The sequence below is a fragment of the Alligator mississippiensis genome, chromosome 4, assembly GCF_030867095.1.
Source record: "Alligator mississippiensis isolate rAllMis1 chromosome 4, rAllMis1, whole genome shotgun sequence".
Taxonomy (NCBI): domain Eukaryota; kingdom Metazoa; phylum Chordata; order Crocodylia; family Alligatoridae; genus Alligator; species Alligator mississippiensis.
Window position 1 is genome coordinate 77,516,452 of NC_081827.1, and position 15,900 is coordinate 77,532,351.

At 45.2% G+C, this 15,900-nt stretch overlaps 1 protein-coding gene across 2 annotated transcripts in view; it reads right to left on the reverse strand.

Moving 5' to 3' along the window:
* Window positions 1-15,900, reverse strand: part of PPP1R12A (protein phosphatase 1 regulatory subunit 12A) — a 195,607-nt gene that overhangs the window by 92,697 nt on the left and 87,010 nt on the right. For both annotated transcript variants that reach the window (XM_059726121.1, XM_006274960.4), the window contains exon 4: window positions 1,254-1,413. In XM_059726121.1, coding sequence (XP_059582104.1) covers window positions 1,254-1,413 — 160 coding nt within the window. The remainder of the gene's footprint in view (window positions 1-1,253; window positions 1,414-15,900) is intronic.

Here is a 15,900-nt window from a genome sequence, read left to right on the forward strand (position 1 = left end):
CCTGCACTACAGGGTGGACAGGGAACACGCAGCTGGTGCAGGGCTCCTGAGGGAAAGCCAGCAGAACAGATTGCCCCAAGCAGGGGTGGCACTAGGGCAAGGATTGGGGGGCCCTACAGCCACCCTAAAATCTGCCTAAGCCTCTTGTAGTCATTCCACCAATGCCACTGCCGCCACCCGACCTGCACAGCAATGCCAGTCCTGCTCCTGCCCATTCTAAGCCCAGCCCCCGCACTGGAAAAAGAGGCTGGCACTGTCCCTGGCCTCCGGAGCCCATAGCCAGCAGATCACCTTTACCCCACACACAAATCCAGTATTTATCAGTGACATTACGGGCTACACTGGTCAAAAAAAAAAGCCAGTAGACAATAATGTTAATTTTTCTTTTAAATCAGTGCTGATCAGACATGTGACCAATATATGGGTGCACCTCTAACAAAAACAGCAGGCACTGCTAATTCATTTAAATGGTACCTTGAATACGGAAATAAGTATGATTTGGCGTGCCAGATTTAAATGGCTGCTGTGTTATCTGAAGGCATTTTAAGGGGCTTGCGTGGTTTTAATGAACAGCTACAGGAATCAGTAATCCTAGCTGTGGTATAAAAACCCAGTTTCTTAGTTTCTCTGACTGAACTGCTTGCACCTGGACAAATAGCCTTTAGATGTACTTTTTTACTGCATAATTAAATCAATGACTTAAACTAAGTTTTATAACATTACAGAATGGCCTCAAACGCTGCTTGCAAACACAGAGCAGTAGTTTTCAATCTTTTTTTTTTTTAATTGTGAACCCCTAAAAAATTAAATGGAGGTGTAGACCCCTTTGAATTGCAAGTGTGGGTATTTACATATTTCTGATTGATCATAGTCATCTTTCACAGAGCCCTTAAGACAATCTGAGACCACAGATTGAAAACCACTGACAGAGCAAACAAAAGATTCCGAAAAAAACCCTTTTTAGCTATAATAAAAACATTAGCTTTTCTTGAAATGGATTCAAATTTAATATGGACAATACTCTCAAGTTTTAAATAGCTTATCTACAAACTACAGCATTGTTTTAAGTTTCAAATTTGGTGACAACAGGAAATAACTGCAAAAAATAGGCATTCCTAAAGATCACAATTTTTTCCAAGATATAGTTAAAGAAGGTGGGGAAGTTTCAATATTATTAAAATCAAAATTAGTTACAGCAACATGAAGATAAATATGGAGACATGGAACATTTACTATTTAGAAACCATACTTACTTTAAAACCTCTGTATACCCCTTAGCAGCAGCTACATGAAGTGCTGTACCACCAGATTTTGCATGCCTGACATCATTTATACGGCCACTGTTAAGCCACTGTCTTGCATCTCTAAGCATTATTCGTTCTTCTTCTTTTCTAGCTGCTTCTATGTCAACCCCTAGTTGAGAGAAGAAAAAGAAGTTATATTTAAACAAACAAACAAACCAACCTAAACTGATTTCCAGGACGATTCTTGTACCTGCTTCACGTGATGCAGTAAAAACCACAAATAAACAATATAATTTTTTGCAGCATATTAGGCGCTTCCCCTCATTTTGCAGCAGAGGCTTGATATATCTTATATAGAATGTAAACAATACCACAAAATTATGGATAGGGAAAAACAGAAAAAAATTAATACAACAATTTAAACAGAATTGAATGCTTTGTGTGAAGTTTAAAAAGGATGGTGAAGTTTTCCAAAGTAGAACACACACAATTCAAACATCTTTTAACTGACAAGCCACGGTAGGGGAAGAAAATACACTAACCCAGGGAAAGGCAAAAAGCTAAGGCTAGATCTAAGCTAGCTATAAATATATAGATAGCTACATATGCTGAACAGAACACTTAAAGACAGCTGAGCATGATAAGCATAGAAAAAAAAAAAAAAGCTTTTGGCAACTATGGTTATCAAGAGCTCAAATCAAACTAGCTAAGCATATAAACAAAAATCATGGCTATTTCACTGGTAATCAGGCCCAGGTTAGAATAAGATCCCCCTTGAAGTTATATACTGCATCAACCACAACCTTGAACAGAAAACAATTAATGTTATTCACATAAATTAGTTCTGCCAACAAGTTCTAAAAGGACACAACTATTTTTTAGTTCCTCAAGGATCCCAAGCGTTTTGGTTTCCAACATTTTAATATGAGCAAAAGAAATATGGAAGCCAAGGGCTACACTTACATGAAGTTTAAGAAGTGTTCACAAAATAGAGAAGCAAGTGGTAGCTGCAACAACCACCTCTTCAATTTTATGAATAAAGGGGTTAGGACAATTTCTTGGGATGTGAGACACCCATTTTAATCCCTCATTTGCTTAATTTAAAACCCATACTCCATACTTTCCAGCACAATACTCTAATTGCTGGACTATGAGGTTTTTTTGATGAGCCTCAACTGTTTGAATGCATAATTCTAGGACTAGTTTCTATTCTAACAACAATCTCTGATCACTCTTATAAAATGTTTACAGATGTACCCTTTACTTGATTAAAAAAAGATTACCAAGCAAACAAACAATTAGTATTACTGACAGAACCACATGTTAAATATGCAGTTATAAGCAAGCCACAGAATTCATTTTTAAACATTACATAAGAAATGCCATACTGGGTTAGACCAGGGATACTCAACCTCTGGCCAGTGGCCCTGATGCACCCTGCACAGTGATGGCATCTGGGCTATGGGTCAGGAAATTTGGTGGACCTGGACTGGTGGCAATTAATGTGATCACCCTCTCCCACTGCCAAATTCCCAAACCTCAAGCTCCACATGGTGGGTCAGAGCTGGGCCACGCCCCCTTCCCTACTCATGGCCAAATTGGGGCCAAGCTGTATCCATCCCCTTCCCCCTACAGGGCTAGGTACATGAACACCATGACCCGGGAGGCTGGGGTGGGGGGCACCAGAGGGGTGAGGACCTTCCGCAGGCGGTAGTGGCAGTGTTACCAGCAGAAGTGTGGTGGCAGTAAGCTCACTCAGGCAGCCACAGCAGTGTTGTCAAAGGGGGGTGGGGAGCCACGGGGTGGCAACCACCCACAGACGCCAGTGGCAGCATCCAACAGCAATCGGGGACCGCCCGCAGAAACCACTGGCAGCCTCAGCAGCGAGAGGGCGGGTGGCGAGCAGTGACCGCCCACAGGCACTACCAGCAGCGCTTTTTGCAAGGGGTGCACATGCACCCCCTATGCATCGCCAATGGCTAGGTCAAACCCTCTCTCCCTCCCTTGGGGCCCAATTGGAGGGGTCAAGCCCCCTTTCCCCACCGGATTAGTTTGAGGCTGGGCCCACCTCCTCCCTCCATGTGACCAGATGGGAGCTCACTGAGTCTGCCCTGAGCAACAGATTGGGACAACCAGCTGGATCCAGCCTGTGGACAGACCAAGCACTGCCCATCTGGCATGCTGCGCAAAAAGGTAGAGCCCACCGAGTCAGACAATAGTCTACCTAGTCCACCTAGCAGGGACAATAGTCTACCTAGCAGGGATCGGCAACCCCTGGCATGCGTGCCAAGCATGGCACACAAGACCATTTTGCTCAGCACACCACTGCCAGCCCTGGCTCTGGGTAGCTACTGCCAGCCATGGAGCCCGGGCTGTGCCCAGCAGGTGGATGGGAGGCTGCAAGCCCTGCTGCAAGCAGGCTGGGCTCCATGATTGGCAGCTACCCAGAGCCAGGGCTGGCTGCAGCCGAGAGACTACAAATAGCTGTACCAGGCTCCAGTATCAGCTCTCTCGTGACGCGCGCCTCAGAACAGATGCGGGGGCCTGAAGCAGCACATCCCCAGTCTCTCCCCTGCTCCCAGCACAGAGCTGATGACTGGGCTCCAAAGCCCAGCACAGCTGTTTGTAGCCAGCTCCATGCTGGTGGCAACTGTGTGCACACCTCGGAGCAGACAGCGGGGATAGGGCCTGGCTCTGAGGCAGTGCAGCCCTCTTTCTGTCCACTCCAAGGCATGCGTGCAGTTGCTGCCAGCATGGAGCTGATGACTGGGCTCCCGAGCCCAACGCAGCTATTTGCAGCCTGCCTGCTGCTTACTGCAGCTGCCCAGGGCCCAGGCTGGCTACAAATAGCTGCGCTGGGCTCTGGAGCCCAGTCATCAGCTCTATACTGGGAGCAGGTGAGAGACTGGGGCTGTGCTGCCTCAGGCCCCTTCCCCACTGCCTGCTCTGAGATGTGCATGCATGTACCAGCACAGAGCTGATGCCGGAGCCTGGCACAGCTGTTTGCAGCCTCCTGTCTGCAACTGCCCAGAGCTTATTTGGTTGGTTCCAGTCCCAGAGCCTCTGGCCTCACAGCTGTAAGACTAGGGCAGGGGCATTGCTTCAAGGTTTTGAGCAGCTTGGGCACTCCAGAGATCCAGATCTGGCCCCTCCAGAGAACCGGGCAGTGCTGGGAGCTGGATCTGAGGTGATCTTTTCTCTGGGAAGGAACGAGCTTCACTCCTCCAGACCTGAGCTCTCAGAGATGCTGGGCCTCAAAAAAGGGACACACAACAAAAGGCAACATTTACGATTATTCAATATATTAATATGCAATGCATCCTGCAATGTACCTCCCCCCACCCTCCTCCGGCCCTCATTTTGTTTTTCTGGCATGCCAGGACTCCGGCGCATTACAAGGTAGACACTGTGGTTTTTTCGGCTCTCCGGCCAAAAAACTTTGCCTACCCCAGACCTAGTGGTTCTCAACCATTTCAGGGTCATGTTCTCCACCACGTTTTTGAATGTGGCAGCACTCCTGGGTGAGAACCACTGCTGGTGCTTCCTCATATTGAATTCAGTGCTTCTCAACCAGGTATTGCTACCTCCAAGAAAACCATATGCCTTATGCACAGCCGACCAGGAAGGGCTGTAGCATATGTGCGTGGTACTGTTGCATTAGGGTTCTGATCATCCTAAAGCAAAGAGGAGCTGCCTCAGCTGTGTATCCCTTCTTTGTCCATCCCCTTAGCTCTCCCCAAGCTCCTCCTAGAAACAGAAACGCATGGGTAGCGTGTCCCACATGCCTCTGATTCCGGGAGGAATGTGAGGGTTTTGGGGATGTGGACTGGGAAGAGCTACAGCATCAGTCAACTCCTGCCTGCTTAAGAATTAATCAGAGTGCTAAGGGAGGAGGAATGCCCAGGGTACTTTTACTTGGTGGCTGTCCCCACAGCAGCCTTACTTGCCTCGTGGTGTCCCTGAGGGGGATGTTAGTACACCCCAGTTGAGAACCAGTGACGTGGCCCAAGAGAAGGCCTGTACACAGATCTCTTCTACCTGGATCTGACTGATACTAATGCCAGAAAGATGATTCCCACTGGTCAGAACAGATAACTGCAGGATCCTCTTATGCTGAAAAAGGTATCGCAAACCCTCTACCCATTGCCTTGCTTCCCAAAGTGGCAAGTAGTAAATGGCATAGACAAGAGGGCCATGTATAAAAAGGTCCCTGTCATATCCTCAATAGCATCAATAATCATTGGTTCAGGTATTTCAGAATGTTCTATCTAATATCTCCCTATGGACCTGTCCTCCATGTTTGTGTTTATTCCCATTTTGAAACGCTAGGTAATACGATATGCCCCTAAAACCTCCTGTGACAATGAGTTTCATAAGTTAACTACAAGGTATGTAAAAAAAACTTAATTCAAATAATCATCTACTAAAACTCTTTACAAGCACTTCATAAGAAAATATGGCTTTAACGCCTGGTCAAACCTGATCAAAAGATCTACTGGATATTCACTAGACGGGAGGCTAAATTTACATAAGCAGGTACAAGACTGAGCATGTCTCTACTACAGTGCATGGATGTGACAGGTTGAAACGGGGTAAGCAACCCCCGACATGGGTGCCAGAGCATGGCACTTGAAGGCATTTTTGCATGGCGCGCACACTTTGGAGCAGATGTCACAACAAGGATCAGGCCCCTCACGGCTCCTCTGCCATCTGGCCCTGGTATGTCAACATCTTACAAGTCAAGGTTGCAGGTGTTTTTGGCACGCTGCCCAAAAACATTGCTGACCCCTGGGTTAAATGATTAACTGTTAAACTGATAAGTACAGTGATAACTGGTTAGCTTACTGGTTATCCTTTACCTCCGGGTAGGAGCCGTCTGGCATGGAAGTGGGGAAAGGAAGCCATACGATGCCCCAGCAAGAATCAGAAGGCAGAGGGCAGGCAGGAGGGAAGGAGGGAGAAAGAGAGAAAAGCGAGGAGGAGAGGAGGGAGCGAGAGGAGGGGTGAGCGTGACCCATAGCCTAAGAAGAAAACAATGAGTAGCCTAAGGACTCAACGGGGATCCTGGTTTTCCCCTATTTAAAACAATTTAAGAAATTGCAAATTCTCTGATAAAAAACAGATGGCAGGTGAAGGCCATGGTGCCCCTCTGCAGGTCACACATGCCATCCAGCCAGGGGGCAGGGAGAGCTCGCACGTGACAGCTGCCAGCACCGCTGCACTGCTGCTGCCACACCTCATGCCGCTGCCCAGCAGCGGGAAAACCGCATGGGATGCGGCAGTATGGTAGCGGCCACCACATGCGAGCCCCCACTCCTGGCCAGGCAGGCATGTGCGGCTCACAGACGGGCACTGCTGCCCTTGTCCCACCAGCCCCATTCTGAGCAAACGGTGCACCACTGCACCGTATCTCTGCTCTCACACAGCGGCTGCTAGCACCACTGCACCACCGCACCACCACCCCTGCGCTGCTTGCCCAGAGCAGGGGTAAGGGCAGCAATGCCTCTCTGAGAGTCTCGCATCCAACTGGCTAAGGAAAAGGCGGGGCTCGCACACAGTCACCACCACACCCTGCACAGCTTTTCTACTGCCGCCGCACCTCACACCACTTGCCTGGGGGGGGAAGGGGGAGCTCATATGCAGCAGCAGCTGCCACCACTGCAGCACCGCCGCTGCTGCACCTCGCACCACTTACCTGCAGCTGGTGGTGGAAAACCCACCCAGTTAAGCCTAATGACTCTTTCGGCAGTTAGCCCACATTGAGCTCTATACTGCCACTGCTCTACTGCTAGCAACATATCTAGTTTAGAACTCCATTTAAATTCTAATCCAGTGATTCTCTAGGGGACCACCAGATCCTTTGAAGGTTGCTGCGAAGTATGAGGAGATAAGCACGGTGCAAGGAAACATACAAATAAGCTAAATAAATAACTGCAATCTCAGACTTGCCCCCACCTGATTGATCCCCCACTCCCTCTGCAAGGAGGTAAGCACCGTATGATATAAATTAGTTGTTGAAATTGGACGCCACTCAGTTCACAAAAGTTACTGAGAGGTGCCTCAACTCCAGAGAAGGGTGCCTTAAGTCCAACAAGTTCAAGAACCACTGTTCTGATTACTGTAGCACAGACATACTAGATGAGCTTTGGTGAAAGTATGTATGAGGGGTGTCAAACACATGTCCAGAGCCCCATCCTCTGGTCCCTAGTGCTGCTCCTGGATCTGATCAAACTCACACAGAGCACAACGTGCACCTCTGCAGGGTCCACCCCTATGGCTTTTACTTAGTTCAGGCAAGGAGGAGGAGGAGGATGACGATGACAATGACGACTACTATAACAAGTGCTGACTCAGTCCAACCCTCCCACATCAGGTTGCTTCTCTTCCCAGAGGACCTTATATATACTGCTGTCAAGTATAATCCAAAACGCTAAATAATTCACAGCAAATAGCGTATCTGAGGTCTCCCAATACTACAGCGATGAGATCATGAAAATCTGTTTGTAAATAAACTAAAAGACATTTCTTCCTGAACTCATAGGCTAAATGATTGAAGCGACTTGGACAAGGGGGTGGAAAGCACACTGTCCAAGTTTGCTGATGACATTAAGATGTGGGGCAAGATGGACACACTTGAAGGGAGAGAGGCTGCAACTAGATTTAGACTACAAAAGTGGGCAGATGAGAATAGGATGGGGTTCAACGTAGATAAATGCAGGGTGCTGCACCTTGGGAGAAGGAATCCACAGCATACATACAGGCTGGGGTGTTCCCTTTTTGAAAGCACAGAGGTGGAAAGGGATCTTGGAGCCATTATTGACTCCAAGATGAACATGAGCCACCAATGCCAGACCGCAGCCAGCAAGGCCAGCCATACCTTGTCATGTATCCAAAGGTGCATCTCAAGCCAGTCCAGAGAGGCGATACTCCCCCCTCTATGCGACTTTGGTCAGGCCGCAGTTAGAGTACTGGTGTCCAGTACTGGGCACCGCACTTCAAAAGGGATGTGGCCACCCTGGAGAGGGTTCAGAGGAGGGCCACCCGCTTGATGAGAGGGCAGCAGGACAGGCCGTATGAGAAGAGACTGAGGGACCTGAACCTGTACAGCCTCAGCAAGAGGAGGCTGAGGGGAGACCTGGTGGCTGCCTACAAACTCATCAGGGGAGATCAACAGCAAATAGGCAGAGCCCTTTTCTCCCCAGCACCACCTGGGGTGATGAGGAACAATGGTAATAAGTTGATGGAGAAGAGGTTTAGGTTAGAGATCAGAAGGCAATATTTTACAGTTAGGGTGGCCAAAATCTGGAACCATCTTCCCAGGGAAGTGGTCCTTGCCCCTACCTTGGGCAAATTCAAGAGGACGTTGGACGATCACCTGTCTGGGGTCTTGTGAAGCCAGCATTCATTCCTGCCTGTGGCAGGGGGTCAGGCTAGATGATCTGTTCAGGTCCCTCCTGACCCTAGCTACTATGAAATATATGCAGGAGTTTTCAAAATGGTCTCTTGGGTGCTCAAATGACCTATAACTCCACAGAGAAATTAAATTGCACTGGTCTAATAATAAAATCAGCCCAGAAAGAACAAGAGCTTAAATCAGTAACATTATATAATATATCCATGAAGCTTCTATACACTTCACAACATTATCATAGGATCATAGAAAAGTAGGGCTAAAAGGGACCTCACACATGGTCATTTAGGCCAGCCAGGCAGGATTGTCCCTAACTGTAACCCCACAGGCATGCGACTGTCCAACCTCCTCTTGAAAATTTCCAAGGGTGGGGATTCCAAACTTCTTTAGGTAGCCTCTTCTAATGCTTGACCACCCTCATAGTCAGAAAGTTCCTCTTATTCCCTAACCTAATTTTTTTTCTGCTGCAGCTTGTGTCCATTGCTTTTATGACCAGAGAAAAAAAAAACATCTCTATCCACACTATAAAAACTGCCCTTCAGGTTTTTAAGACTTATCAAATCCTGCTTTGGTCTTCCCTTTTCCAGGCAAAACAGCCCTGGCTCTTTCACGCTTTCCTCATAAGTCTCGTTTTTCAGGCCAGTAATCATGGTCATCATCACTCTGTGCTGGACTCCTTCCAATCTGTCCACCTCCTTCTTGAAGCATGAAGCCAGTGTTTGACACAGTATTCCAGATGAGGCCTCACTAATGCTGAATGAAGTGGAAGAATCACTTCCCTTGATTTGCAAGAGACACTCCTATTAGTACAATGTATTAAGCGGTATAATAAACTGTAAATTCTCTCAGCACATGAATCTGACTTCATTTCAGATTGAGTTCACAGTACAGCAGATTGTTACATCAGGTTTATGCATTCTGTGCCACTGATAATCGGTAACACTTCAGATCAGGAATGTCTTAGTGGAGAAGCCCCATCATTAACAGCTCTCCTGGCCATTCACCATGATGCTTTGACTGCCTTCAGGACCTGATCCAATTAATATCACTTGTTTAGCTGTTTCTGCATGCATCTCCCTATCTGGTTAATTCTATTACAGCAGTATCTGAATTTCTTTTAATATAAATTCTAATAGTTAGCTTCTTGTATTTGGTTGACTTCTGTTACATCAGCAGAAACTATTTCTAAATCCCTTTTTTAAAAGTGCTAATATTTAATGCATTTCTCTTTGCTTTGTTTACAAATAGAGCCTATATCAATGTATCTTTCTGTGAAAATAACTTACCTAAATAAAATGTTTATACTGCATTTCCTTTGTGTATGATAAACCCATTAGTCAGATAAAGTACTCACTTTTGCATGTTACTCTCTTCTACATGTCAAAGTACTAATACTATGAACATTTATGCACAAGTAATTTCTGAACCTGAGTAATCCCTGTGAGTTCACTTGCGCATGTAAAATTAAGCATGCATGCTAGAGTGGGGTTCAAACAGCTTTTTCTATCAAGCAAAATGGAAAGTTCCAATTAGTGAGAGAGAAGAAATTTTGAAAGAAAAATCTTCCCAAAGGCTTATGTTTGAACTGCTCAAGGTTACAGTTTAAACATGATCTCCATGCATACGAAACTGAAGTGTTTTTAACTGACAACTGGTTTTGCCAATGGAAAAAAAAATGTGACAGTGATGTGGGATTGGGGAATGCTGTCAGTACACCCAAAAAAGTCCGTCTCTCACATGACACTGGCTATGGAAGACTGAAAATACCATGCTTGCAAGCCATTTTTAATTAAATTTCAAACAGGACCAAACTAGTTACCATGGTTGCATTTCCAGAGTCAAATATAAAGGAAAGGTGCGAGTCAGAAAAAGAAATGCGTCAATTTAAGTAAGGCATTTTATTTTATAACTATTACAAAGTACAGAAATTAGAATGTAACATGTTTTACACTACCTTAAATGGAGTTTCCCTCTTTGCTTTTGTTTTCAGAAGCTCAAAAAAAAAAAGAATACTGCTTCTCAAACACAGTAAAGTATTTTCTCTCAATGGCCCATAGATGGCAATGTGGTAACTCAACTCAACAGTATCAGCTATTCCCTTACAAGTAATAGTAAACTTAACTATGGGCGGACTAACAAATTTTAAATTGTAAATACAAAAGATAAGTTTGTAAACTACTAGCTAAATGCTTTAAACTCAGGTCCTCAAGAAGTTTCACACAGTAATTCTAAGGCAAATAAAGATTATACTGTCCTGCATACATTTTATAAAAATTAAATATAAAATTCAATATAAATACTGAATCAAATCATTGTTTCAGCATTCTCCATCTATATGAAGACAGTGTATATACAAAACATAAGCTCTGTAGGTACAGCATGCATGAGTATAAACCCACATTTACTCTATTTTGTAAATGCTTATAACTAGAAGCTGCAGTTTGCATTTATGTGCACACTTAAAATTCAGTCTAACAATGCAACTGATACTCTTATAATGATGTATATCAAGGGTTATATACTGTTTTCAACAGACACCTCTGTTATGCACCGCAAAACTATCTTAGTTATTTGTTGTGTTCTGCTGACCACTTCACCTGGCTTATGTCTGCATTCTCACCTGCCCAGGATTTCTCTACTCTTCCTAAATAGTTTTGAACAATTCGCTGCAATTAGAGAAGTATCCTTCTCTCAAAACAAAACATGGAACTTTCTCCACACACATTTAGTCCTTCGCAAGGCCCGGGAAAAGGAAAAATTTAGCCCTGGCCAGTGACAGTTTATCTGAAAAAAATTCCTACCTTTCAAGGTGGTTATCTTGTAACCATACAGATGAAAAGATGACAGACTATACCGATTTTCACAATATAACCCAGCATTTAATTCTGGCCCTATGACAGCCCAAGATACTATACATCAAAGTCATAATATGTTTTAGGTCCAAGGAAGGTATTTTAAAGGTTTTATGGCATAATTACCAGTCTCTTTAAGGTACCATGTCATAGACAGAGATAAAATACAAAAATAAACCCCAACAGTTTTAAAATATTCATAAAATAGTTTTAACCCAACGTGGCACATGAAAAAACACACAGATGTCTAGTACTGACATATTTTTATTACTATTTTTATAATGAAGTTGCCTGCCTTCTAGCGCAGGGTTTAGCAACCTACGGCCTAAGGACCAGACCAAGGCCGCAAAGAGATCTGATCCAGCACAGGGGATCTGTCTTGTGACTTGTGCCATACCACCCATCACCGCCTTGGCCCTCTTCCCCCACTGCAAAGTATACTGCTCCTCAGCATCTGTGCTTGTCCTTGCTGCAGAGGAATCAGGTGTTTAGAAGCTAGCTGCTCAGAGCAGGGTAGGGGAAGCAGAGACGTGCAGCCCCATAGCAACAGCTGGGTCACAAGCTCCAGCACATGCTGGCAAAAAGTTGCTCAACCCTGCTTCAGTGGAATGAGCTCTAACCACTAACAAGTCCACCATTGTGATCATATAGCACTTCTGCTTTTGTCTACGCACTTCAAAAAGCAAAAGACCTTGGGAAGAGAGACAGTGTGGTACAAACCAAAATTAAGAAGAAAATGAAGGTATGAAGTCAGCTAAGTGATGTGCCACAAAATAGAAAGGGAGTTAAAAATGGTATTTTGGGTCCCCTCTACACATTACAGGTATTGGGCAATTAACCAGTAAATTGCATGATTATCTTGAGACCAGCTACACATGCAAAGTAGCTATAACACAATAAAAAGCTCCAACCAGCTATAAAGTTAGACCTGGAAAATATGTGCTAACCTTATAGCTGGTTGCTACGGAGCTTTAATTTGTACGTGTAGCAGGGTTTGCCCTGTGGCCAGGAGCCCTGTCAGCTGACAGAGCTCCCAGCTGTAAGGGTACACTGTGCCCGGCGTAAAACCTCTGAGCCCTAGGGATCACGGCTGCTGTGATCTCCAAGGCTCAGGGGTGTGTGAAACACCCCACCCAGATGTGGTTCTCAGTCCTAGTTGTGCAGCTGGGACAGAGTCCCCTTAACTGACAGGGCTCTTCGCCCCAGCTGTGCCCTACTGTGCCTTGGCCCTGACTGCATCAGTTGTGGGGACTTTTGGTCCTGGCTGTATGCAAGGTGCAGCTGGGACTAGGAGCCCAATCAGCTGTGGGACTCTCAATCCCAGCTGCATGGGGTCCCCACAGCCAGGAGGCCTCTCAGCAAAAGGGACTTCCAGCCATGGGAGCTGCTTCTTTCCAGGGCAGGGGGAGCCCAGGATTGGGCTCCCTCTACATTGGCAATAAAGGACAATTGGATTCATAGATATTAGGGTCGGGAGGGACCTCAATAGATCATCGAGTCCAACCCCCTGCATAGGCAGGAAAGAGTGCTGGGTTTAGATGACCCCAGCTAGATGCCTATCTAACCTCCTCTTGAAGACCCCCAGGGTAGGGGAGAGCACCACCTCCCTTGGAAGCCCGTTCCAGACTTTGGCCACTCTAACTGTGAAGAAGTTCTTCCTAATGTCCAGTCTAAATCTGCTCTCTGCTAGCTTGTGGCCATTATTTCTTGTAACCCCCGGGGGTGCCTTGGTGAATAAAACCTCACCAATTCCCTTCTGTGCCCCCATGATGAACTTATAGGCAGCCACAAGGTCGCCTCTCAACCTTCTCTTGCGGAGGCTGAAAAGGTCCAGGTTCTCTAGTCTCGCCTCATAGGGTTTGGCCTGCAAGCCCTTAACCATACGAGTGGCCCTTCTCTGGACCCTCTCCAGGAAGTGCGGCGCCCAAAACTGAACGCAGTATTCCAACTGCGGTCTGACCAGCACCCGATAGAGGGGAAGTATCACCTCCTTGGATCTGTTCGTCATGCATCTGCTGATGCACGATAAAGTGCCATTAGCTTTTCTGATAGCTTCGTCACACTGCCGACTCATGTTCATCTTGGAGTCCACTAGGACTCCAAGATCCCTTTCCGCTTCCGTTCCACCAAGCAGGTCATTTCCTAGGCAGTAGGTATGCTGGACATTTTTCCTCCCTAGGTGCAGCACTTTGCATTTCTCCTTGTTGAATTGCATTCTATTGTTTTCTGCCCATATGTCCAACCTGTCCAGGTCTGCTTGTAGTTGTTCCCTGCCCTCCAGCGAATCTAACATGCAGTCCTGTAATTGCCCCTCTGACATGAATGTGTGGCATGGCAGGAGGTGCAATTATGCAGATCATACATTAGATCCAATTGTGCCTTTACTTTCAAGTGTAGAGAAGACCTTTGAGTACCACAGGAAAAATTAATCTGGAAACAACAGCTTCAGAGTTCTTAAAACAGAGAAGATGACCATACTCAACAGCAAAGGTGCTCTGCCTCCAGCCAAGGAGGTGCAAAGGTACTGAAGAATAGTAAATGCACACTGTCTTTTATGTCCTCAGAGAACAAGTCATTGCAGAGGTGGACTGTACACAGTTACTGTTAAAGCAGCCTTTGATCTTTAAGATGTGGGGCACATGTGCACTCAGAATGAAAAATTATACATGCAATAAAAGAAATTACCTTTCTTTGAAGTGTATAAAACTACAAACTGCACTAGGTTTCAAGGTTAAAAAAGTGAAAATAAATCTTACAGAAGAAAATTTAAGTTGGGCTCATGTACGTGCCTCTCATACAACAAACAGTATCAGAAGTAACAGTTATTACTTCGAAAGGAAGAAAAAACTGAAATTTCACTCATGCCCCAGTCCTCACAATTATCATCCTCCGAACTTTGAGGCCTCCACAATCAGAATCCTGAGGAGAGGGGCACTCACCAGCCAGATCATTCATTTCAACATAAGCCCTTATATTCATTATTCTCCTGAATATATTCACATCATAACTACAACAGCGTACCAGGTGATTTGGTTTTGTTATGTGTACAGATTTTCTACAGAAGAAATATTCAGGAAAGAAACAGCTTAATACCACTAACAAGCAAAGTCAGAGAATGCAAGTCTGTGCATAAAAAGAACCTGAAGAAAAGAAGAATTGTTTACATTCTTTTCATATTTATGACTAACGATCCTTATAATAATAGGATTTGCATTGCATAGCCAAAAAAGTTAAAACCAACCTGACAAGTCTCATCTGCAAAGATAGCACTGGTTAGATATTTGGATTTTTATGTCTGAAAGCTCCAAAAAGTGTGCTTTAAAAGAAACTCACTCAAAAATTCAGATTCTTATTCCAGTTCTGAGCCTATCATATCATATAAAAAAACTGAAATATTACAGCCATCCCACAATTTACCTTCATAAACGTTAGTATTTCTATAGAATCTCATTTTGTACAAAAAGTACACTATGGCTTGATCAAACTGCTCAGCAAAACTTTCTATATGCTTACAAGATTTGGACTCAAAAAGACAAGGCTGTGGAAAGGTTGTTGCTGAAGAGTTGCAGGTCAGCCTTTCCATGACACGTACAAAATACAGGTTGGAGGCTTGCACAAGTAGGAAACAAGGAAGGTAAGCCAATTTAGTTGTCTGTATTAGAGGCCCAAGGCAGGATCAAGGCCTTGAATTGATATACGCATGAAGTCTGGATACAAGGGAGGGCACCGGGTATGTGGAATGGAAAGCCAGAGGGAGAACTGAAAGAAAAATGGGACCACATACTATTCCTTGGCCCAACCCTCTTCCTCGATTATTTCTTCTGGCCAATTTTGGCCTCACCTGCTCTGAGTCAGCCCAAAGTAGCTGGAGTTTAAAGCAGTATGCTGACTATAATCTGAACACAAGAGGGAGCAGGTGTGCTCTCTGGTCCAGCTAGGAAGAAGAAAGATCCCCATTCTCTTCTATTGTTGTCTGACTAACAAAAGCCAGAATCCCAAAGGATGCTCTCTGTTATTTAAGAAGATATTTTTCTGCTGTGACGCTGATGGTAGAACAGGTCACACGACATCTTCCCAGCCTGCATGCATGTCACTGATGCAACCAGATCAACCACAAGATCTGCAGTCTCTTTAGTCTGTGCTTAGCACTTCTGCTCTCTGCAACCAGCTCAACTCTCAGGCATCCTTCCAGACACACCAGACTGATGGGGGGGGGGGAGAACGGTCAGAACCTAAGTTAAGAATAGGGACCCAAGAGGAGTCATCAAACAGCAGTCAAAGTCATGTTACAACACCAGAATGGTTAAATGTGTCAGATAAAGTGAATACAAGAGTGTAGCTGAAGTTGTAATGCTTCAGAGTTAATCCCAATTGTGATAAAGGAGCAGTTCAC